At 44.2% G+C, this 24,694-nt stretch overlaps 3 protein-coding genes across 4 annotated transcripts; 2 read left to right on the forward strand and 1 right to left on the reverse strand.

The window, feature by feature from the left end:
- Positions 1 to 398: 398 nt before the first annotated feature.
- LOC131282955 (putative inactive tyrosine-protein kinase Wsck) lies at positions 399 to 3,330 on the forward strand. Its single transcript, XM_058312512.1, has 4 exons — positions 399 to 805; positions 907 to 1,814; positions 1,920 to 2,608; positions 2,692 to 3,330. Exons 1-4 carry the CDS (start codon positions 567 to 569, stop codon positions 3,178 to 3,180), a joined length of 2,325 nt encoding a protein of 774 aa, XP_058168495.1. The 5' UTR covers positions 399 to 566; the 3' UTR covers positions 3,181 to 3,330.
- Positions 3,331 to 3,505: 175 nt separating this feature from the next.
- On the forward strand, positions 3,506 to 5,067 carry LOC131281066 (uncharacterized). 2 transcript variants are annotated; one of them, XM_058310318.1, is made up of 3 exons: positions 3,506 to 4,317; positions 4,389 to 4,489; positions 4,562 to 5,067. In XM_058310318.1, exons 1-3 carry the CDS (start codon positions 3,536 to 3,538, stop codon positions 5,011 to 5,013), a joined length of 1,335 nt encoding a protein of 444 aa, XP_058166301.1. In that variant the 5' UTR covers positions 3,506 to 3,535; the 3' UTR covers positions 5,014 to 5,067. The 2 variants fall into 2 exon arrangements, with proteins under 2 accessions (XP_058166301.1, XP_058166300.1); XM_058310317.1 differs by having other exon boundaries at positions 4,389 to 4,485; positions 4,549 to 5,067.
- A 5,345-nt stretch (positions 5,068 to 10,412) lies between these two features.
- Positions 10,413 to 18,009, reverse strand: LOC131294485 (uncharacterized). The gene is made up of 2 exons (XM_058322532.1): positions 16,552 to 18,009; positions 10,413 to 11,765 (listed from the first exon to the last, which is right to left on the reverse strand). Exons 1-2 carry the CDS (start codon positions 18,007 to 18,009, stop codon positions 10,413 to 10,415), a joined length of 2,811 nt encoding a protein of 936 aa, XP_058178515.1.
- Positions 18,010 to 24,694: the final 6,685 nt, after the last annotated feature.

Genomic DNA, 24,694 nt, shown 5'->3' on the forward strand with positions numbered 1-24,694 from the left:
CCTCCAGTGTGGATTAAAGGGTTAACCTACCACGCGATCGGGAACCTCAACTCGATCGTAGGATGCGTCACGTTAAGGCACGCTTGTAGTAGTGTTATGCTCAACCGCGCAGCTTTTGTGTACATCCGACAGTGCGTAACGGTGTTCTCTTCTTCGGCAAGCTAGAATACCGCGGTGGTATTCGTGGGCGCGTAGGCAGGCAATGTGATGGCTGCAGCGTTGCTATAGTTGTCAAACGTAGCAGGCTAAAAGCGCCCGTCAGGTGTGTCGCCTCATCTGCGATCGTGCTGCATCTCGATCTCGATGTAATTAGTGCTGACTGTGTGATCAAACCCTAGCCTCTCTACCTTTCCTTCGTTACATTCCGTTTGTGCCGATTTTGTAGAGAAAGCATGTTTATTAAAACGAATCTTCCCGGCTATTGAGAAACGTAATCTTTGATACTTAACTGTGTGCCCAGACCTGACCAGTGTGTTAACGCAAGAGCTCGAACAGTGAAAGCTTTTCATTTGACGATGGCTGCATAAATTAATGTGAGGTGCGACCACAAAGCATCAGAAAACAAAATGCCATCGCCACGGCCACGATCATCAGCCCACCGATCTGGAGTATGCTGTGTCCGGGTGCTGAGTTCTTTCCGAATCTTGCTGCTTGGGCTAACGGGATTCGCGTTGTTTGGGGCGTTAGTGGCCGCAGAAAAGCGGTCATACTTCGGTTGCTACGAGCGTGACCGTTTTGCACGGCCCGCCCTTACCACGGAAAACTTGGACGAGTGCATCGATAACTGTGAGAGCAGCTTCCAAAGGTAACGTCATCATGCAGGGACATTGCGCGTCATGCGGCCGCACGTTTGGAAGGGTGACTCATAATAATTACTCTTTTATGCCGTGTATTACCGCACCGTAGGTATGCCGTACTGTCTGGGACCCGTTGCAGCTGCACCAACGCGATCGTGACGCGCGTCGTCGAGGACCGGGAATGCGATCAGCCGTGTGGCAAACAACCGGATCAGAATTGCGGTGGTGTGAACGCCCAGGGGGTTTATGAAACGGGCGTCGAGGAAGCTGGACCCGTCCGCAACCTGCGCATCGAAGGCGAGCAGCGCGAGAGTACGATTGCGATCCGTTGGGATCTACCACCCGAAGATGGGGTGATGGTGGAAGAGTTCTTGATCGTTGCCGAGGCGTCGAGGACGTATGCAGACTTCCGCATCTATCCAGCACGCTGGACGGTGCACAATTCAACTACCTCGTTCGAAATGTCTAGCCTCAATCCGGGAACCGATTACAACGTAACGGTGGTATCTATCTCCGGCAAGGGCCGTGAGGGAGGACGGGCAAGCATTGTGGGCAGCACGGAGATCGGTCGCCCGGATCCGGAACCCGAGGAGCCCACCATATTGCGCCGACTAGAGTCCACGATACAGATACGGATTCCACGGGCAACGAACAACAATGGTCCGGTAAACTATTATCGCGTGGTGGTACACTACGTGAACAGCGAGCTGATACAGCAGATCGATGAGAGCCAGCTGAACACGTTCCAAAAGTCGAAGGAAAATAAGGTGCCGTACTACATAGCGGCAGAGTTGGAGATGAAGGAGGATGAAGAGTCGTTGTTTTTTACCGTCGGCGATGGGCGCGAGTATCGAAGCTACTTTAATCCACCGATCACGGCACGGACGCATGTGCACATCTCGATCGGGGTGGTGAGCATTCTAAACCATGTGGTGAAGGTACGGTATGCGACGACGACACATGAGCAGCATCAGTATCCGGATCATCATCATGTGAATCTAAAAACGGTTGAATTGGGTAAGTTGTTTAAGTTCCGGGGATAGTGTTCTTTGTTCAATCATGAAACAATCTCAACGATTCTATGAATTACTTCCACGATCGGTAACACAATGTTTCTTACAGAACGAAATGAAACCCTCATCACCATTCTTACCGTTGCTTGCGTGCTGTTCGGTATCGTTCTCACGGCTGCAATCGTTCTGTATGTATATCTGCATTTCAAGACACCCACCGCCAACACGCGTCCTTTCGCCGACCATCATGAGTTGACGCTACAGGGTCCTATACTGGAGGTGGAGAACAACGGGTTTATGCCGGACATCTACGAACAGCGCGGATTCGAGGCGGAACTACGTGACATCATCGAGGGGCTCGAACCTGCAAAGAACCACCCGCGGAAGTACCTTAGCTTGGATATCAATCGCATCCTTGGCAGTGGAAAATATGGGGATGTATTGCTGGGCAGCTTGCAAGCTTCACCGTCCGAGTCGGTGGGTGATCGACCGGCACAGGTGCACGTGATCACGGACGATATGGAGGGAGTAGATCAGATTGCATTCCTGAACGAATTTCGACGACTTACGGCACTGGAGGATCACGCCAACGTGATTCTGTTCTACGGCGTTTGTGTGACGCCCGATTGGTGCTATCTGCTGTTTGAGCAAATGCAAACGACGCTAAAGCAAACGCTACTGAATGCGCGCGTGCCGCCCAACGTGAGCAGTGCCAAGTTTTCCACCATCTCCGAGGAAATTGTTGTAAATATTCTCTGTCTTGTGTGTGATGGGATGCAGTTTTTGGTTGATAATGGTGTAAGTAGCTTTTGCTTACCGATGCCCCTTTTTTTGTTTCAATTCCCGCTTAACGTTATCATGTTTCATTCTGCATTCCACAGGCGGTGAGTAAAAAGTTGTGCGCTCGTACCGTGTACGTGAATACCAAATTCGAAGTGAAGGTGAGCGCTTTCGGACCACCGTTGCACACCGAGGACACGAACAAACAGATCGACATCGGACGCTGGCATGCGCCGGAAGTTATTAAATTTCAAAACCATTCCGCCAAGAGCGACGTTTGGTCGTTCGGGTTGCTGATCTGGGAATGTTGCTGCCTTGGGGCAACGCCGTTCGGGAGCACCACTACCGAGAATTTGTTCGCTGTCATCCGCGCCGGACAAAAACCGGAACGGCCACCGTTTATGTTTGAAGATTTGTACCAACTGTGCCTGAACTGCTGGGATTTGGATGCTAGCGATCGGCCCAGCTTCGACGAGCTGCGAAGCTACCTTCGGCAAACGCTGCCGATGCTGCGGTACCTGCTATCGTTCGAGCGGAAGCAAGATGTCCAGCTCCCACCTTACTTGCCCCATTTGGAAACGGTGGAGTAGAAGCGGACGGTAGGATTATCAGCATCGAAAACAGTATTTGAAACGCCACTCTTATCAATATTCCGTCCAGGTCGAAACTTTTCGGCTTTACTTTAACGACAAAGGGTTATACATTTGTATGTACTGTTCCGTTTTATAATTTAAAATAAATTACTTTTTATAAAAAAAAAATCAGAATTTCTTTTTCAAATACATACAAGGTTCTTACATCGACGAATCTTATATAGACCTTGGTTGCTGAATGTCAATATATAAATTGTCAGAAGTTTGTAAACAACGGCAAATGCCTTTGGCGCTTGTTTCGTAAAAATTCAAAATAGGCACTTCGAACAACACAAAACAGCATCGCGCAAGTATGACTAGCCATCACGGTAAACAAATTGTACTGGAAGCGGTTACAAACTTCCGCATCGTAGTGCAACAATTGATAGCGTTGCATCTGAAGTGGCAGCGTGACCACATTGTACGTTTGCGGCGGCAATTCTATACGAGGCTCTCCCGCCGGTTGCGTCGAAACATTTCCGTTTACCGTCGCCAACGGCAACAGCTGGAGAAAGATGTGCCTATTGTACGCCCCGAGCGTACACCTAAACTGGTCCGGGTTGTGCCATTGCCTAGGGAGGTGCCATTGCCCCGGGAAGGCATCGGATTAACGTCGGCTTTCGACAATGATCAGCTAAACATGTTACGTATGGATCCGGAGACCTTCGGGCTCGTATGCGAGCTGGCTAAGGGTGAGCTCCTGGCAGACTCTAAACCGCCCACGCTAGATGATCCACTGACGCTGGAGATGCAGGTCGGCATCTCGCTGTATGTGCTCGGTACCGGGGAGGATTATCGGATGGCCGGAAAAAAGTTCGACTTGCACTTCACCACGGTGCGCAAGTATGTGCATAGCTTCTGCCAGGCGCTGGTGAAAACGGCCCTTACAAGTGAAATACGGATGCCGACGGACACGGATGGGCTGGAGGGAGTTATCAAAGAGTTTGAAGATTTCGTCGGTATACCACAAATTGTAGGGATCCTTGACTGCCTTCATGTGGCCATCAATCAACCAAGTGGTGATAGCAAGGAGTATCTGAATAGCAAAGGATGGAATTCGTTGGTTTTGCAGGCCGTAGTGAATTGCAATGGAAGGTAAGCGAAAAGTAGATGAATAACATGTGACCTAAAAACTATACCACATTTTTTGTTGTTGTGCTCAACAGATTCATGGACATTTCCTGTAAGCATCCCGGCAAAGCGAATGATGAAACGGTGCTATTGCAAACCAGTCTGTATACAACGATGGAGGACCAGGTGCATGTAAGTAACGGTATTTTCGATCGCGTAGTCCCGAAAATTTACCATCTAACCCTTCCCTGATAGCCCTTCGATCAAGCTAGAATGATCGATAAAAAAGCGGTACATCCATTTCTGCTCGGAGACAAGGGATATCCTTTGCTGCCGTGGCTCATCACGCCATACTTCCCGGGCAAACTGTCCAGCGCTGAATATTCCTTCAATGTATACGCAGCGAAGGCACGGAACGTTATCGGGACAGCATTTGAGCGGCTGACTGGACGATGGAAGGTACTGGACCGCTGCCTAAATGCGAATATGTCTGTTGCACCCGATATCATAGCAACTTGTTGCATTTTGCACAACATCACCGAACGCTGTGGCTCGCAGTACAAGGAAAGCTGGAGCGACTGCCCGAGCGTGGACGATGCTACACCCACCCAACCCCAGTGGTCTTGCGGAATCGTTACGACGGAGGGCGAAGAGGTTAGGAATCATTTGGCCAAATATATGGTCAGTAATTATCCAAAGATTGAAGAGGATGAAGATTGAAAAGGTCTTGGCAAGCAGTTTTTAATAATAAAACAATAGTAATAAATATACGTAACACACAAAAACGTTATAAAATGGGTTTTTTTTATTTAAAAATGGCTTCAATTTAAGCTTCCTCTTCTATGTGATCTTCATATTCGTCTATGTAAGTAACCTGTTCAATCTGAGCATCTGAGCCAACGACTTCCTTCAGTTGGTTAAAAAATCTATCCATGTATTCTTCTATCATGCCTCTAGTCTTTTCCTGAATCTGGTCAATTAGTTCCTCTTCCTTTTGCATGTACAGATTGAATTCGTAGTCAATTAGTCGCTTCTGCGTGCGATAGAATTCGTCACTCAATTCCTGCTTGCTGGAGGCTAGGGTAGCTTCGAGCTTGCTGACGCTCGGCCGAACCTTTCGTTCCATGGTTCCACGCGTAATGAACGATCTTCGCTTTTTCAACACTTTAGTCCGCACATGCTGTACGGTGGTTCGCGGTGGCGCCCAGGTTGACGGTGCAGGTTTATCTTCTCCCGTGTCGTTCTCTTCCAACGGCATCGATACAGCACTATCGTCGGGTGCTGCAGCTTCCTGTGGCGATTTGTTTCCTTTTTCATCAACCAACTCAACCATCTCTTCGTAGTACGGAAACAGCTCCTGTTCGTTTTTGCTATTGCTCCGCTTTACCCTTAGGTACAGATTCTTCAGATTTTTCCATCGCACACAGATTTGCTCGGCGCTTTTTGTTTTGTATCCACGGGCCCACATTTGCTGCTCAATCATTCGAAAAATCTGCATGTTTTTGTTGTGCTTGTTGCTGAACTGCCGAGCAAAGTTGCCGTTTTTCATTATCAATAGCATCTCCATCGTTTCGTCGTACTTCCACAAGTTTCTTCTGTTCATAATTGCACGAGTTGAGAGAAAATTTTAGAAAAAACTAAATGAACGCTTTCCAACTTTGTTTGTTTACAAGCTTGCAGTGAAAACTGTTTCACTGATATTGGCCAAGATTATTACAATTGGGAAGAGCATATACTTAACAACCTTGATCACGATGACAAATCCCACATTTGTCATTTTTGAAAGGGAGTGTACATTGACGGTTCACAACAAAACAATTCTAGCACAACAGCAGTGCCTTACTGAATTCATTACTAACCGATAAAAATAATCAGGACTTTGCCGCTATGGTTTGCCAGTCAATGTGCATGCACATAAACTATAATAAAAAACAAGTCTGAAGCATACGTTAACAGGAACGAAGAAAATAGAAAACCAATCCGCTTATGATCGTATATGACTAAAAAAAGTATGACTAACGCATGTAGACCGTGAAGGCCTTAACGAAACGAAAATAGCGATTAGAGTTTCGGGTTCGTTTTTTGTGCGAAATGTTAAGAAAAAATATATGAAAACAACTCATTATCAGAGAAAAGTTTTTGTAACATAAAAGTTAGGGAACTTACTGAGGGGTACGAGGTATTCCTGCTCATACTCCTACGTTCAGTTCTGTGAACAAAGTTGAACGAACTCAACGGAAAGTGAAATTGATGAAACATGTCGTCGAATCGTGGTTTGTTGTTTGTGATTCTGTGCAGTTTGATGAGCTTAGGATGGACATCAGAAGGAAAAGCTACAGCCGAGATGCCAACCGTGATGGACGCGATCGTTCATGCTATGATCGATTTTCGCAAGGAAATATTGGACAATCTGCAACTGTCGTTTGAGTACCACACGAAGCAGCTGGAGGAAATCAAAGTTCATGTTGAACACAAGATGCAAGAACAAGAAAACAGAATGAAAAAACAGAATGAAGAAATTAGAAAAACACTTGGCGAGATAAGCAGCGAGTCAGTCCTTAGATCATGTGATCGGGTCAAAACTAACTACACTAGTGCTTTTTACATTAGTCCTCATGGAAACATTGAAAAGCCTTTTTTGGTGCTTTGTTACTTCGATAACAATTTTAACATGGGCGGTGGCTGGACGGTGTTCCAGCGACGGATTGATGGGTCCGTCGATTTTTACCAGAATTGGACAATGTACAAAAACGGATTCGGAGACGTAAATGGAGAGCACTGGCTTGGTTTGGAGAAGCTTCATATTATGACGAGATCGGGAAGATACGAGCTGTTGGTGCTGTTGGAAGATTTCGATGAAAACTCTACTTATGCGTTGTACGACCAATTTAAAATTGGTAGTGAGGAGGAAAAGTACGAGCTCACCGTTGGAGGATATTCGGCAGCCGTTGGTGACTCGTTGAAATACCACAACGGAAGGAAGTTTTCTACATTTGATCAAGATAATAATGAATACAGTAAAAACTGTGCAAAAGAGTTTCGAGGAGCATGGTGGTTTACATACTGTTATCACACGTACGTATACCGTTGGCACACATGTGTGTGGAGCACAATCTTATTGAAATTATTTTCTTTCTTTCTTCTTCTATTGCAGTCATTTAAACGGGCCATACTTTGAAAAAGGTCAGCATGAAAAGGATGGAATAAGTTGGTACAAATTTCGAAGAGATAATTATTCGTTGAAATCATCAACAATGATGTTTCGCAGTCGTGCCTCTAACTAGCCTTCAGATGACGTTGGAAAATCACAGAATTCTAATCTTCGTTTTTATTCACTCTCGCTGCTTTAAGTGAAGTGCAGGAATTATGATCATTTTCATGGTTTTGTAAACTAAATGTATTCATCGGACGAATCGGTGTTATCTCGATAAAAAATAGTTATCTCGAAAAAAAAAAATCATAATATTAAAACAATCCCTCTGCGACAAAGGAACATTGGAATGGAGAAACAGCTGAGCAAAACCAAAAACAATCAAATCTAATATGACGTAGCGTATGGAACGAACAAACAAACGAAATGATATTATTCAATTAATTTTCTAACATTTTCAAACATTTACTTGCTAAACTTTTTATAACAGGGATGCCAATTATTTCAGAGCTCAGAAAAACTAATCCAAGTAAAGTTTGTTGGGTTGACTAAATACAAAAAAGTGAGTAAATATAGTTGAACTACACACCAATTGAAACTGGATTCTCTCCTTTAAAAGTGGACTGACTGTCCACGTTTACCAAGAGAAAAAGTCTAGTAAGTCCTTGAACATTCATTGAGAAACTACCTAAGTCAAAGAAACAGAATTGCATTAAAATCATTACTCATGGAAAAAAAGAGTCAGGCGGAATAGAGGAGGTGAAACATTAAAAAACTATTTAAAAAATCTACAATGAAATCTGACGAGGGAGTAACTACGTTAACCCGGGTTTTTTGTACAGATGTGACCAAAATAGAAGTCTAGTTTGATGATGATCGTGTGACAAACCCATTGTAGGTTAACAAAAACTAGTAGTTTTTGGAAACAAAAGGGTGATTCAATCACTATGAAAGATGACAGTGTTGCAAAATATATAGCAAAATTAGCTCATTCTAGAATCATTATGAATGTAATGTTTTTGTGAACGTTGAAGAATGTTCAGTTGTTTGTAGAATCTTCGACGGACTCCACGTAAATTTCTGGAGTGAAGTTTGTGAAAGATGTCGATGAAAAGAGCGTTGTTTTGTGTGATTATGTGTAATTTGGTGCGCTTAGGATGGACAACAGAAAGAGAAGCTACAGCCGACTTGCCAACCGTAATGGAAGCGACCGTTCACGCTATGATCGATTTTCGGAAGGAAATATTAGACAATCTACAATTGTCGCTAAAGTACCACACGGAGCAACTAGCGGAAATCAAAGATCATGTTGAACACAAGATGCAAGAACAAGAAAACAGAATGAAAAATGAAATCAACGAAATTAAAAACACACTTGGCGAGATGAGCAGAGAACTTCATCCAAGATCATGTGATCGGGTCAAATCTAAATACACTAGTGCTGTTAATATTACTCGTCATGGAAACATTGCACAGCCTTTCTTGGTGCTCTGTTACTTCGACAACAACTTCAACCTCGGCGGTGGCTGGACGGTATTCCAGCGACGGATTGATGGGTCCGTCAATTTTTACCGCAACTGGACCATGTACAAACATGGATTCGGAGACATTAGGGGAGAGCATTGGCTTGGTTTGGAGCAACTTCATATTATGACGAGATCGGGAAGACACGAGCTATTGGTGCTGTTGCAAGATTTCGAAGGAAACTCAACCTATGCGCTATATGATGAATTCAAGATTGCGAGCGAAGAAGAAAAGTATAAGTTCACCGTGGGAAAGTATTCGGGAACCGCTGGTGACTCGTTGAAAAGCATAAGTGGATTGAACTTCTCTACATTTGATCAAAATAATGCTAACCAATGTCTCAATCTTGCTGGAAGATATAAAGGAGCATGGTGGTTTGGATACTTTTGGCAATCGTATGTATACCACATATAAAACGTAAGCACACATATCGTGTCCCAAGGCATACAAATTTTGTTCTCCTTTCTTTTCTATTGCAGCCATTTGAACGGGCCATATTTTCTAAAAGGTGACCATAAGCAATGGGGAGTGGGATGGGACACATTTCAATATTTCTACTCGTTGAAATCATCAATAATGATGTTTCGCATTCGTGCCTCTAATTAGCTCTCCGTTGACGTTGGCAAATTCTAGGATTATAATCCGTTAGTTTCTTGTTTTCAATTATTATATTGTATAAATTTTATGATTATTTTTTTTATCAACAATGTTTTGATAGAATTTCTCCTTCGTCAGATGTTTTCAAGCTGTGAAATTTCATTGAAATTGTTACCATAATCGAAATCTTGGTGGTTTAAAAAAAAGTGTGCTGCGCTTAAATTTGTAGTTTAATGTTGAAATGAAAGTTAAAATCAAAGTACGGTAACGGTCAGTTATCATTTTCTAACTGCTTCGTCAATTTGTGCATTACTTGAGTGCCTTTGAAGACAAGTAATAGTTATGAAAATAAAAATATAATACAAAAGTATATTTTTTTCCAATCGTAAACATGACTAACATTTTTGAGCGTACATTTAATTTCAGTGTTCACCAGTTATCAGTAAGAACAAGAGTTCACAGACATGTAAGAAATCAAACTAAGTCAGGATAGGGTGAACTGCTGTTTTTTTTATATGATAAGTGTTACTATGTGTAACTCATATTAATGACACGCTTTTCAAATGTGTTTACATGTTTTATTTGTACATATATTTCAGAGCTTTTATTTTAAAATTTTGCTTAGAATTGAATAGAAACAAAACTGTAACTAGGTATAAGAAAATCCGTAAAGAAACATTTCCGATGGTTCGGTCTAAAAACAATAGAAACGCCTGCACATTTCGGCCGCCCGCTTGCTATGTACAGATTGATTTATTACAACACTCTCTTCCTCCGGTTCCGCACCCGCGGATCGTTGATCCGGCGTTCGGAAGCCCATATGAGATGGTGTGGGGCGCTTGGATCACTACGTCGCCGTTGGAAGATATCCCCGCGGGAGGTGCACGTAGACAAATGATTGTAGTAGGATCAGGTTGGTGGCGGCAAACGTGGCCACCAGTAGCAGCGTACCCGCGCCGCCGGGCAGAACTCGCCCACTGGCCCCGCTGTAGGTGGCGTTGCAGCACTGGGCGGCAAAGTTGATGACACTCGGGTAGTAGTGGTTCCAGAACTTCACCGCCCCGAAGCTCATCGTCATGTGGTCGCTCATGTTGAACGACCGATCGATGATCAGCACGCCCGGCTCGGTCACGGTGAACTTCTCCCACCGGATGTAGACGCCGACTTGCGTCGGGTTGGTGAACTTGACAAAGTTGGCCCACAGTGTCATCACGATGTCGGCCACGCGCTTGTCCGCGCTGTCCCACTGCATCTGGTCGGCGAGCGCGAGCCAGTACGGAAGGCCCCAGAGGAAGACCAGCTCGAAGTTGTGCGGCACACCGACCCACTCCGGGATGTCGCGCACAGCGGCCGCCGTCCGCGGCTTTATGTCGAACCGGTACACGAACGTGTCCGCCTGCTGGCTCATGTGCATCGCCAGCTCGATCGTGGGCGCAACGTATTTGCGCTCGGTGGCGAACTCGATGTACTTCCGGCGCAGTACGAGCGGGTCGGTGGTCGGCGGGTACGGTTTGTACTGGTATTGGACGGCCTCCATCACGATGTCCATGTTGCCTCCACACAGCGTCTCGTTGAACTCCATCTCGGCGAGATCGTTCGCCACGGCGTCGCCCAGCAGCGTCTCGAACATCTCCACGCCCAACCCGTGCTCGAGCATGTCGCCCATCGTCAGCTCCAGGACCTCCTCCATGTCCGTGTGGCCGATCAGCAGCGGCACCTTGCGCAACTTCCCTTGGTGCACCAGCATGCTCGGGTGGTCCGGGATGAAGGGGGTGGTGGTGTTACTGAGACCCCGGTCCACCACCGGGCCCCAGTCGATCGGGGGCGAGTTCTCGGCCAGGATCTGCGCGTCGACCCGCCGCAAGCAATCCATCAGCTTTGTGGTCGGCCGACGGAAACACCCGAAGGCGGTCGCCAGCTCGTCCAAGGACGATGCATATTGCTTGGCGGGCCGGACGCTCGAGTCCAGCAGCAGGCTGCCGGACATTAGGATCGCCTTGTGGAACATGTCGTCCGTCCAGTCGCCGGACGTGAGGTGGAGCCCCACGCACACGGCGCCCGTGCCGTGCCCCATGATCGTCACCGAACCCTCGTTCCCGTTGAACAGCCGGATGTTGCGCTTGATCCACAGCAGGGCTGCCGACTGGTCCATCAGGCCAAAGTTGCCCAAAGTACATTGACGGTTCACAACAAAACAATTCTAGCACAACAGCAGTGCCTTACTGAATTCATTACTAACCGATAAAAATAATCAGGACTTTGCCGCTATGGTTTGCCAGTCAATGTGCATGCACATAAACTATAATAAAAAACAAATCTGAAGCATACGTTAACAGACTTAACAGGAACGAAGAAAATAGAAAACCAATTCGCTTATGATCGTATATGACTAAAAAAAGTATGACTAACGCATGTAGACCGTGAAGGCCTTAACGAAACGAAAATAGCGATTAGAGTTTCGGGTTCGTTTTTTGTGCGAAATGTTAAGAAAAAATATATGAAAACAACTCATTATCAGAGAAAAGTTTTTGTAACATAAAAGTTAGGGAACTTACTGAGGGGTACGAGGTATTCCTGCTCATACTCCTACGTTCAGTTCTGTGAACAAAGTTGAACGAACTCAACGGAAAGTGAAATTGATGAAACATGTCGTCGAATCGTGGTTTGTTGTTTGTGATTCTGTGCAGTTTGATGAGCTTAGGATGGACATCAGAAGGAAAAGCTACAGCCGACATGCCAACCGTGATGGACGCGATCGTTCATGCTATGATCGATTTTCGCAAGGAAATCTTGGACAATCTGCAACTGTCGCTTGAGTACCACACGGAGCAGCTGGAGGAAATCAAAGTTCATGTTGAACATAAGATGCAAGAACAAGAAAACAGAATGAAAAAACAGAATGAAGCAATTAGAAAAACACTAGGCGAGATAAGCAGCGAGTCAGTCCTTAGATCGTGTGATCGGGTCAAAACTAACTACACTAGTGCTTTTTACATTAGTCCTCATGGAAACATTGAAAAGCCTTTTTTGGTGCTTTGTTACTTCGATAACAATTTTAACCTGGGCGGTGGCTGGACGGTGTTCCAGCGACGGATTGATGGGTCCGTCGATTTTTACCAGAATTGGACAATGTACAAGCACGGATTCGGAGACGTAAATGGAGAGCACTGGCTTGGTTTGGAGAAGCTTCATATTATGACGAGATCGGGAAGATACGAACTGTTGGTGCTGTTGGAAGATTTCGATGAAAACTCTACTTACGCGTTGTACGACCAATTTAAAATTGGTAGTGAGGAGGAAAAGTACGAGCTCACCGTTGGAGGATATTCGGCAGCCGTTGGTGACTCGTTGAAATACCACAACGGAAGGAAGTTTTCTACATTTGATCAAGATAATAATGAATATAGTAAAAACTGTGCAAAAGAGTTTCGAGGAGCATGGTGGTTTACATACTGTTATCACACGTACGTATACCGTTGGCACACATGTGTGTGGAGCACAATCTTATTGAAATTATTTTCTTTCTTTCTTCTTCTATTGCAGTCATTTAAACGGGCCATACTTTGAAAAAGGTCAGCATGAAAAGGATGGAATAAGTTGGTACAAATTTCGAAGAGATAATTATTCGTTGAAATCATCAACAATGATGTTTCGCAGTCGTGCCTCTAACTAGCCTTCAGATGACGTTGGAAAATCACAGAATTCTAATCTTCGTTTTTATTCACCCTCGCTGCTTTAAGTGAAGTGCAGGAATTATATTCATTTTCATGGTTTTGTAAACTAAATGTATTCATCGGACGAAATAAAGTGAAAAAAAATTAAAGTTACCTCGATCCAAAAAAAAAATCATAATATTAAAACAATCCCTCTGCGACAAAGGAACATTGCAATGGAAAACAGCTGAGCAAAACCAAAAACAATCAAATCTACTACGACGTAGCGTATGGAACGAACAAACAAACGGAATGATCTTATTTAATTAATTTTCTAACATTTTCAAACAATAACTTTCAAAACTATTTAAAACAAGGATGTCAATTATATCAGAGCTCAGAAAAACTAATCCAAATAAAGTTTGTTGGGTTGACTAAACACAAAAAAGTGAGTAAATATAGCTGAGCTCCCTTATCCTATATAGCTGATAAAACTGGACACTCCCCTTTAACAGTGGACTGAATGTCCATGTTTGCCAAGAAAAAAAGTCTAGTAAGTCGTTGAACATTGTTAGAGAAACTAAGTTTCGCACAACACCAGAAAGGCATTAAAATCATGACTCATGGAAGAAAAGAGTCAGGCGGAATAGAGGAGGTGGAACATTCAAAAACTATAACAAAAACGAAAGAGTAACTACGTAAACCCCAGGTTTTTTGTACAGAAATGACCGAAATAGAAGTCCAGCTTGATGATGATCGTGTGACAAACCCGCTTTAGGTTAACAAAAACTAGTAGTTTTTGGAAACAAAAGTGTGATTCAATCACTATGAAAGATGACAGTGTTGCAAAATATATAGCAAAATTAGCTCATTCTAGAATCATTATGAATGTAATGTTTTTGTGAACGTTGAAGAATGTTCAGTTGTTTGTAGAATCTTCGACGGACTCCACGTAAAATTCTGGAGTGAAGTTTGGAAAAGATGTCGATGAAAAGAGTGTTGTTGTGTGTGATTGTGTGCAATTTGGTGCGCTTAGGATGGACAACAGGAAGAGAAGCTACAGCCGACATGCCAACCGTAATGGAAGCGATCGTTCATGCTATGATCGATTTTCGCAAGGAAATATTGGACAATCTTCAACTATCGCTCGAGTACCACACGGAGCAGCTGGAGGAAATCAAAGTTCATCTGGAACACAAGATGCAAGAACAAGAAAACAGAATGAAAAATGAAATCAACGAAATTAAAAACACACTTGGCGAGATGAGCAGAGCACTTCTTCCAAGATCATGTGATCGGGTCAAATCGAAATACACTAGTGTTGTTAATATTACTCGTCATGGAAATATTGCACAGCCTTTCTTGGTGCTCTGTCACTTCGACAACAACTTCAACCTCGGCGGTGGCTGGACGGTATTCCAGCGACGGATTGATGGGTCCGTCAATTTTTACCGCAACTGGACCATGTACAAACATGGATTCGGAGACATTAGGGGAGAGCATTGGCTTGGTTTGGAGCAACTTCATATTATGACGAGATCGGGAAGACACGAGCTATTGGTGCTGTTGCAAGATTTCGAAGGAAACTCAACCTATGCGCTATATGATGAATTCAAGATTGCGAGCGAAGAAGAAAAGTATAAGCTCACCGTGGGAAAGTATTCGGGAACCGCTGGTGACTCTTTGAAAAACCTAAATGGATTGAACTTCTCTACATTTGATCAAAATAATGCTAACCAATGTGGCAACCTTGCTGGAAGATATAAAGGAGCATGGTGGTTTGGATACTTTTGGCAATCGTATGTATACCACATGTAAAACGTAAGCACACATATCGTGTCCCAAGGCATACAAATGTTGTTTTTCCTTCTTTTCTATTGCAGCCATTTGAACGGGAAATATTTTCAATACGGTGACCATAAGAAATGGGGAGTGGGATGGGACACATTTCAATATTTCTACTCGTTGAAATCAGCAACAATGATGTTTCGCAGTCGTGCCTCTAACTAGCTATAGGTTGACATTGGCAAATTCTAGGATTATAATCTGGTAATTTCGTTGTATTGTATAAATTTTATGATTTTTTTATCATTGAATTTTTGGTAGAATTTCTCCTTCGTCAGATGTATTCAAGCTGTGAAATTTCATTGAAATTGTTACCATAATCGAAAAGGCTTCTTTTGGGATAATGTTTTCACATTTCTGTTTTTAATAAATTTGGTGCGAGAATTTATGAATAGGTGGAAAATGATGCGAACTTTTTTTTCTGTTTTGACGTGCGTGTTGAAAAATGTGGTAAGATGCATCTACATAAAACGATGGAACACAATGTTCTATAGTGCGCTGTGATATGATAGAAGAACAAGACAAAAGTATAAAAACTGAGAGTGTATCAAAATTTAAAGAACTGCGTGAGGAGATAAATTGCACATTGGACCAACTCGACATGCAACTCGACTTACGCGTTGTACGACCAATTTAAAATTGGTAGTGAGGAGGAAAAGTACGAGCTCACCGTTGGAGGATATTCGGCAGCCGTTGATGACTCTTTAAAATACCACAACGGAAGAAAGTTTTCTACATTTGGTCAAGATAATAATGAATATAGTAAACTGTGCAAAAGAGTTTAAAGGAGCTTGGTGGTTTAAAAAAAGTGTGCTGCGCTTAAATTTGTAGTTTAATGTTGAAATGAAAGTTAAAATCAAAGTACGGTAACGGTCAGTTATCATTTTCTAACTGCTTCGTCAATTTGTGCATTACTTGAGTGCCTTTGAAGACAAGTAATAGTTATGAAAATAAAAATATAATACAAAAGTATATTTTTTTCCAATCGTAAACATGACTAACATTTTTGAGCGTACATTTAATTTCAGTGTTCACCAGTTATCAGTAAGAACAAGAGTTCACAGACATGTAAGACATCAAACTAAGTCAGGATAGGGTGAACTGTTGTTTTTTTTATATGATAAGTGTTACTATGTGTAACTCATATTAATGACACGCTTTTCAAATGTGTTTACATGTTTTATTTGTACATATATTTCAGAGCTTTTATTTTAAAATTTTGCTTAGAATTGAATAGAAACAAAACTGTAACTAGGTATAAGAAAATCCGTAAAGAAACATTTCCGATGGTTCGGTCTAAAAACAATAGAAACGCCTGCACATTTCGGCCGCCCGCTTGCTATGTACAGATTGATTTATTACAACACTCTCTTCCTCCGGTTCCGCACCGGCGGATCGTTGATCCAGCGTTCGGAAGCCCATATGAGATGGTGTGGGGCGCTTGGATCACTACGTCGCCGTTGGAAGATATCCCCGCGGGAGGTGCACGTAGACAAATGATTGTAGTAGGATCAGGTTGGTGGCGGCAAACGTGGCCACCAGTAGCAGCGTACCCGCGCCGCCGGGCAGAACTCGCCCACTGGCCCCGCTGTAGGTGGCGTTGCAGCACTGGGCGGCAAAGTTGATGACACTCGGGTAGTAGTGGTTCCAGAACTTCACCGCCCCGAAGCTCATCGTCATGTGGTCGCTCATGTTGAACGACCGATCGATGATCAGCACGCCCGGCTCGGTCACGGTGAACTTCTCCCACCGGATGTAGACGCCGACTTGCGTCGGGTTGGTGAACTTGACAAAGTTGGCCCACAGTGTCATCACGATGTCGGCCACGCGCTTGTCCGCGCTGTCCCACTGCATCTGGTCGGCGAGCGCGAGCCAGTACGGAAGGCCCCAGAGGAAGACCAGCTCGAAGTTGTGCGGCACACCGACCCACTCCGGGATGTCGCGCACAGCGGCCGCCGTCCGCGGCTTTATGTCGAACCGGTACACGAACGTGTCCGCCTGCTGGCTCATGTGCATCGCCAGCTCGATCGTGGGCGCAACGTATTTGCGCTCGGTGGCGAACTCGATGTACTTCCGGCGCAGTACGAGCGGGTCGGTGGTCGGCGGGTACGGTTTGTACTGGTATTGGACGGCCTCCATCACGATGTCCATGTTGCCTCCACACAGCGTCTCGTTGAACTCCATCTCGGCGAGATCGTTCGCCACGGCGTCGCCCAGCAGCGTCTCGAACATCTCCACGCCCAACCCGTGCTCGAGCATGTCGCCCATCGTCAGCTCCAGGACCTCCTCCATGTCCGTGTGGCCGATCAGCAGCGGCACCTTGCGCAACTTCCCTTGGTGCACCAGCATGCTCGGGTGGTCCGGGATGAAGGGGGTGGTGGTGTTACTGAGACCCCGGTCCACCACCGGGCCCCAGTCGATCGGGGGCGAGTTCTCGGCCAGGATCTGCGCGTCGACCCGCCGCAAGCAATCCATCAGCTTTGTGGTCGGCCGACGGAAACACCCGAAGGCGGTCGCCAGCTCGTCCAAGGACGATGCATATTGCTTGGCGGGCCGGACGCTCGAGTCCAGCAGCAGGCTGCCGGACATTAGGATCGCCTTGTGGAACATGTCGTCCGTCCAGTCGCCGGACGTGAGGTGGAGCCCCACGCACACGGCGCCCGTGCCGTGCCCCATGATCGTCACCGAACCCTCGTTCCCGTTGAACAGCCGGATGTTGCGCTTGATCCACAGCAGGGCTGCCGACTGGTCCATCAGGCCAAAGTTGCCCGGCGCCTCGCCGTCCGTGCTGGTGAAGAAACCGAAGATACCCAACCGGTACGCCACCGTCACCACGATCAGTTTCTGCTTGAACACCATCTGGAACGGGTTCAGCGTGAACGGTGTGTCACCGTCGAAGTCTCCCGTCGGAAAGGTCACCAGCACCGAGTAGCCATCCGCTGGCATTGTTGCTGCAAAGGAGAGCGGCCCATAAATAAATAAAAAAGGGTATATTAGTTTATTTTCAATGAATGGTAGGGGCTTCAATAAGTAACTGGTGAAGAAAAACACAGATTCTTCTTAACGGCATTCCAGCTGGACGAAAAAGGACATGCTATAAAAATTCAACGAAGTAATGTCATCACATACTTTATGCGCCAAAAGGTATGCAACTGTAACTGCATAGAAAATTCAACTAAAGTTCTTGTACCTTTCAAAATGTCTTACAACGTTATGTGCCATTTAAATGAGTTTAACTGAGGTGGAAAATATTTATGATCAAAAAATGTAATCACCATAAAGAAGAAACGATCAGTCTATTAATTAACAAAGCATTTTAAGCACCAATATTGTGTGTTAATTCAATTTGATTTCAATTCAATTTCAATTTGAAATATGCTGTGGACTGTTAGCCGCAACGCTATCATACAAACTATTTGTATTGCAAAGGAGCGGTACATAATCAAGGACCACTTCCCAGACCCGGTAATTTTTGTTGTTATTTTCCATTATCATCTTCCACTTCGCCATTGTGTCGCAATTCGATACCGTCAATTATCCTTTATTCATCGAAACTGTTGAATGTTGCGATCGACGATGAATAGTGTTCCCTCAATCGATGAGTTAATTTGCTCAAACTTTCCCACAATAAAAAAAAAGGGAACCGAACGGACGCAAACGAACCGGGTCGAAATGTTTACTGGATGACTTTAATTCGTTCCACTTTGTGTTCTCCCCCTGGAGCTCGAAAATCATGCATTCTCGCCTACTTCGCGCGCTCACCGAAAGCGAAACGGATCCGATGACGTTCATGAGTTTGCAAAATCATGCCCCTTACACAAAGAACAGGAGGGAAAGAAAATAGCCAAGAGGAGTGGAGAAAGGGGAAGGATTGTAAGGACTAACCTAGTGCCCGCGCTGGGTCGGTTCGTTGAACTTGCGAGCGTTGCGAGCAGGCGGAAAACCGCAGCGTCGGCCCGTCTGTATTGGGGGGTCCCTTGGAAAACCTCCGACCCGAAGACGTGCTTCGGCCGGAGCGGTATGTGTGCGGTTTCCTTTTTCTTTCATTGCAACCGACGCCGTCACGCTTGCTGTGGCCGACTTGAAGGGGTTCCCCTAGATGCCACGTAGGCATACGTTCTTATCAGCACGAGCCGATCTTGAAATATTGATGTAGGGTTTGCTTTTGACACTGCGTTCAGCCAACTCAAGAAGTTAGGTTCCGACGCACCAATTGAAGGGCGGGAATGAAACGTGAGGTTTAGAATGTCGGACAGACGGCCAGGAATTAATGGAAGTACACTTGAGACCCTAAAGCCAACTTATTTCTTATCCATGGACTGACTTTTGAGGGAAGAATTTTAGTTTTAAACATTTTTAAACATGAAAGAAGTTGTTGTCAACCAACAAGTTATCGTATTTCTTTTTAAGCGCTTTAAAATACCTTCATAAAACGACTTATAACTGCGGGCATGTAGGCACCAGATAGGTAACGCCCTCACTGCAGTGAAACTATGACAAAACCGCCCCCGAAACCTCAGGACACCTCCCGAACAATGCGCGTGCGGTGGCGTCGGAAGGAATTTGTCGTCTTTCGTAAATATTTCACGAAAAGTCCACCCATCACGAAAACCCACACGGGTCCCGCGCTGGTGCGGTGTGTCGTGGATGGGCACAATTTTAGGGCAATTTCCGTACCTTGGGCGGTAATTATACGTCAGACGCTGGTGTGTGAGTGTGTACGCTAATGGCGGGAATTTAAAAAATGTCCATTGTCCAACAAGGCACCAAGCGCGAGTTGAGGGAGGTTTGAAATTTGATGTTTGCGTGCCGGTGTATGAAAAGTTTCTTGAGACATTTATGCGGTATGAAGCAACGATTACACTCGGTGTGCTAATGTTTTTAAGAGACGGGGATCAAAATGTCCAGCACTAGGTTATTGGTTTATGAGTAATCGGCAAACGTTATACGGGAGGGTCCAACAAGCGTGACGACGGTATAAAACCATAAACTTTTTATTGCTTAAAACCCAAATACTCACAGCACGAGCACAAAGCTTAAGTGTGTCAATATTCTCAAACTGTTAACGGCATTAAAAATAGAACAGCAATAGCCTTCGCCAAAAAAGATGTGCTTTGACGTTGTACCAGATATCAGGAACAACATAACATACATTTGCGAAGATAGCCCCTTGCTACGAAGGGGGTTTGTAAGTTGCAAAACGATCCCAGACAATGTAAGCCGAGTTCATGGGGTCATCGGGACAGTGTCGGTACCCGAAGCGGAACGAGCATTATGGTACCCGAGGGGGATGCCAGCAAAATCGCACCCTTGGTAGCGCAATTAACCTGGTCACGCAATCAGACCGACCGTTAGAAAAAGCAAAACCGAGGGAAAGAAAGGTGACACACCGTGAAGCACCTAGAGAACGGGACGGGATCGCTCCGGCCGTCGGTCGGTGTGAAAATGATGAAGAAGGAGTATATACCCTGTGAGTGATGGCTTATCGCAGATTACAATTAACTGTCATTTCATTGTCAATTAGAAAACTCGAGTCGAGTCGATCGGGCAGGTTGGGTTGCCGTTCTTTTAGCCAAAGTCGATTTGCGATCTTGCAGCGGCCGTTGAAAAGGCTGGCCGGCGATGATGGATGGTCGATTTCAGGTAGATTTATCATTTGCCTACGTTCGATCAGCAGCTGCGTGCTTTTTGATCATTTGATCCAATTATGATAACCTCGATGGTGAAGCATAATACCTTTTTTCACTTGACGGATGGCCTGGAACATTGCTATTTGTTTTAAATTATAATCCGTAATGCATGGAAAAGTAATTTTAGACCCGAAGTTGCTCAACAAATGTTCGATTATCATGTTATATCTTTCAACCAGAGGTCAGCAGTTTCAATAAAACTTACAAATTTTAAATCTATCTATGTTTAATTTTTATGCAATTAAAAACAAAACTTTGAAATCCTTCGATGTACGATCCTTTCAATGTTGGGTAATTTAAAAAAATGATACAAAAGTCTTATGACATAGAACAAACATTATAAAAGAATGTAAAGTATAAGACAACCATATCTGATATTATTTTTCATAGTTTGGCAAAATGGTATTGGTTTAAAAAAACGTAACATATGATGTAGTTGAAAACAAACTGTTATTTTAATTTAATTGAGTACAGAATAAATTTATATAATGTTTAGGAGGAGCAAAATAAGGAAACAAAACAGCAAAATTAGTACAATATCTCCTAATATGTAAAACACAACTAAGACCTCCTGGTTGGACTTCCCAGTCACCGCCAGCTTTCGTTAAGGCATGCGGCCTCGCTTTTCGTATGTTTCGTTTACCATTAAACGCTGTAATCCAGACGATTTGCATATCGATTTCAGGGAAATGGTTACCCGTTTTCTTTCCCCCGATTCCTGTACCGCTCTTTGCCTTTTTCCGTTGGCTTCTAAATCGACTGAACGGAAGTGTCGGGCCCTCTTTCTGTCGTTGTGCCTTCCCCGGCATCTTTACTATATCCTTCGGGGTAACCTTAGTATTTTTTTTTGTTTTGATCATAAGTGTTAGCAGTGGGATGGGTTTTCCCCCATGCCGGTAAGCTAGCATGAATCATCTATTGGGGCACGCAAAATTCATCCATCAAGCCGAGGGTTGGTTTCGGGTGTAGATTCGAGCGGGAAAGTGGCTTTCTATTTCGACGAAAAACACTGTTTTCCCTCTGCATAGGAATTTATTTACATCCTCTTTTTTGTTTTGTTTTCTAGTGCCATAACTCGATAATTTTGGTACATTTGAAGGTCTTCTGCCTTCGTCATAAGTGTCAGCGCCAACGAGCAGTCTTCGGAGTGAAGGTTAGGGCTCCACGTGGTGGTTTTGCATGTGAAGGCAAAATTGTACCAGTTTTTCGAAACAATTTTATTACATGTGCATATATGGCATCGGCGAGGCGCACGGCATATCGAAATTGTTGGGCAAAACCTTGAACAATTGTTTCTTCGTCATACGAATTCTTGAAAGAAAGTGTGGAAGCCCTTCAAACAGTGAAAAAATGAAGGATCAAACAGAATAGAGCTGACTAAACGTTGACCGTCGGTGCTTCTACTTCCAGAGCTCCATCGAAGCCGTAGTTCATTTTGCAGCCTTGGATAGCAAAAGTTGCTCATTCACGCATAAACAATTAAGGTTCCCTTAAACATCCGCCTTCTGACAGTGCGAGTGGTTTTAAATTCACAAGAAATTAAAAACTTCCACCAAACCGTAGCCGATTACAATCAATTACAAACACTCCCAGGAAAACACTCGATGGAAAACCTCACGCACGATCCCCGACGGAATGAATACGTCGGGAATACGCAAGTAGCAAGTAGCACACCAACTCTGCCACTTAGCAGCTCAATTATTGGAAGTTCGAAGCATGTGTATCGGCGCTTTTCCCGGGAGGGGCGTTTTCCCAACCCAAATGGTTCGATTCACACCGTTCGGCGCACCTGCTCGGCCCTCGATAAAGATTCAATTACGGGTTGGGAAAAGTTAAAGCTGCGTGTCGGTCGTGTTAAAAACCATATCTTTCGATCGTTGGACGATATTTTGGGCGAACTGTTCCGTTCTCTCCGTCGGGTTGAACTTCATGCGGGACCTTCCAAAGGGCATGCCACTTGACTGCAGGGAAAATTACGGTGACCTTCGAGGTGGATTCCTCGAAAAGTACCTATCGATCGGGAAATCTACCTGGCTTATGCTATGCGCAGTAACAACCGTTCGATTTATTTTCGTTCTGTTCGAACCTTTGTTCTTGTTGGTTTCTTCTGCTACTAATTACAATATACTATACCGGGGCAAGAAATCGTTCGTGTCGTAAATCAGGCAATCTTATTAACATTTTTATGATCCCCTTTTTCTCCGACGTCGGTGATGGCGACCATCGATGGTGAGAAAATGTAACATGAACACCTCCGTTTCTTTTCTTCTTCGGTACCGAGTCCCTCGCAAAAAGAAAAACAAACTAATTACCTCATGTCCACTTTGGAATAACTCAGCAACTTCAGACATCAGCACTCTCTTTATTCTTTGGAACTGGTAGAAATAAAACCTCCCTATGAAGGATTAAGATCCGTACCGCCCGTGGTGGAGTTCAAGGTCAAAGGAGGATTATGTAATACCACGAAGAAAAACAAACTTCAAAAAAGCTTGGTGCTGCTGATCTTTCACCCCGCCGAAGGGTTTCAATGTCAAACTGCCTATTTGTTATTCACATTGCATAAGTTTTTTTTTATTTTAGTACACCAAGGACTTTACGTAATCAGGTAATTAAAATTGAATACATAAAAATTAATGCTGATGGCGTGTGATAGATTTCGGGGAAATTGGTGTACTGCATTTATTTTTAGTGCTATAGAACGCATATGGATGAAATATACGAAACCAATTGAGACTGATAGAAGGTGTTAGTGTGATCTACGCCTTAAATTTCTTAATGTTAGTAAAATAAAACTGAAGTAAAAATAGATTTTACTACAAAATATGATACGTATTGTTTCGAACTTTGCACAAACTGTGATCAGAAAACACACGTGCTTCAAAGCGGCTCCGAAGGGAAACACACTTTCAGCACGCGGTAAAGGAAAAACAAACCATTGCTCAACACAAATCGATTGCCGCTTGCTCACAAAAATCATAGCAACGAACCCCTCGATGCACTAACTCGCTTCTCCTCGCACGTGCAAAACCGTGGATTTCGTTGCCTACTGCTTGGAAAAAGCTAGTAGAAAGGAAAGCCTACTTTTGTTTGTCCGCCGGGGTGTGCAGGGAAGCACGGGGGTAGACATTTTTGACAGTTGAATAGAATAGCGAACAAAACGGGTTTGTGTTTGTTCTCGGTCGTGCTTCAGTGTTTTGAAGCCAAAAGGATTCCGCGAAATGTAGGTTAAAATTGAATTTTTCGCACTCACACGTTCCACGTTCGCCGCTTGCACTTTGCAACCGAGTTCAATGCGACTGGGGTTCGATCGAGTGTTTGTGTGTTTTTAGTAGCTCATTGCGTGTTGTGATAAGTGTACGTAGTAGGTTAGTAAAATGGCCTATATTTAAACGCCTTCCATCCTGCTTTTCCAGGCAAGTTGTTGAAAATTAGCATAAAAAATTAAATTTGAGGGACTGTGTCAAGCGCAGCAGTTAATTTACGTTTACGAGCAACCTAATCACAGTCGACGTGTGACCTATTCAAAAGTTCATAGCTTTGGCTATTGTTAGTGTTGAGGACTCAAGACCCAATTCATTGGTTAGTGAGTAGAATAAGGTACATTTAAGCTAGTTAGCTCCCGTTAATTTTTTTTATCACTAAAAAGACGAGGTTTCGAAAAAGAAATCGCAGAATTCGTGCCTCAAAAGACTCTTTACTGATAAAAATATATCATTTCATAGAAACCACCCTTGTCTGTGAGGAAGGAAAAATCTCACCTTCCGACATTATGGATTGATGTGCTAACCATCAATCAAATGAGCAGTAATTCTGATGATAATGTTCTTGAAGTCAGAAATTACGTGCCTTAAGAAAAAAGGTACCAGGTAAACCGTAAATAGGGTCACGTGTTGACCGCAGGTGGAAAAGGGGAACAGATCGCTATCTGTGCAAGGAAAGAA

Source organism: Anopheles ziemanni, chromosome 2 (genome assembly GCF_943734765.1).
Source record: "Anopheles ziemanni chromosome 2, idAnoZiCoDA_A2_x.2, whole genome shotgun sequence".
Lineage (NCBI taxonomy): Eukaryota > Metazoa > Arthropoda > Insecta > Diptera > Culicidae > Anopheles > Anopheles ziemanni.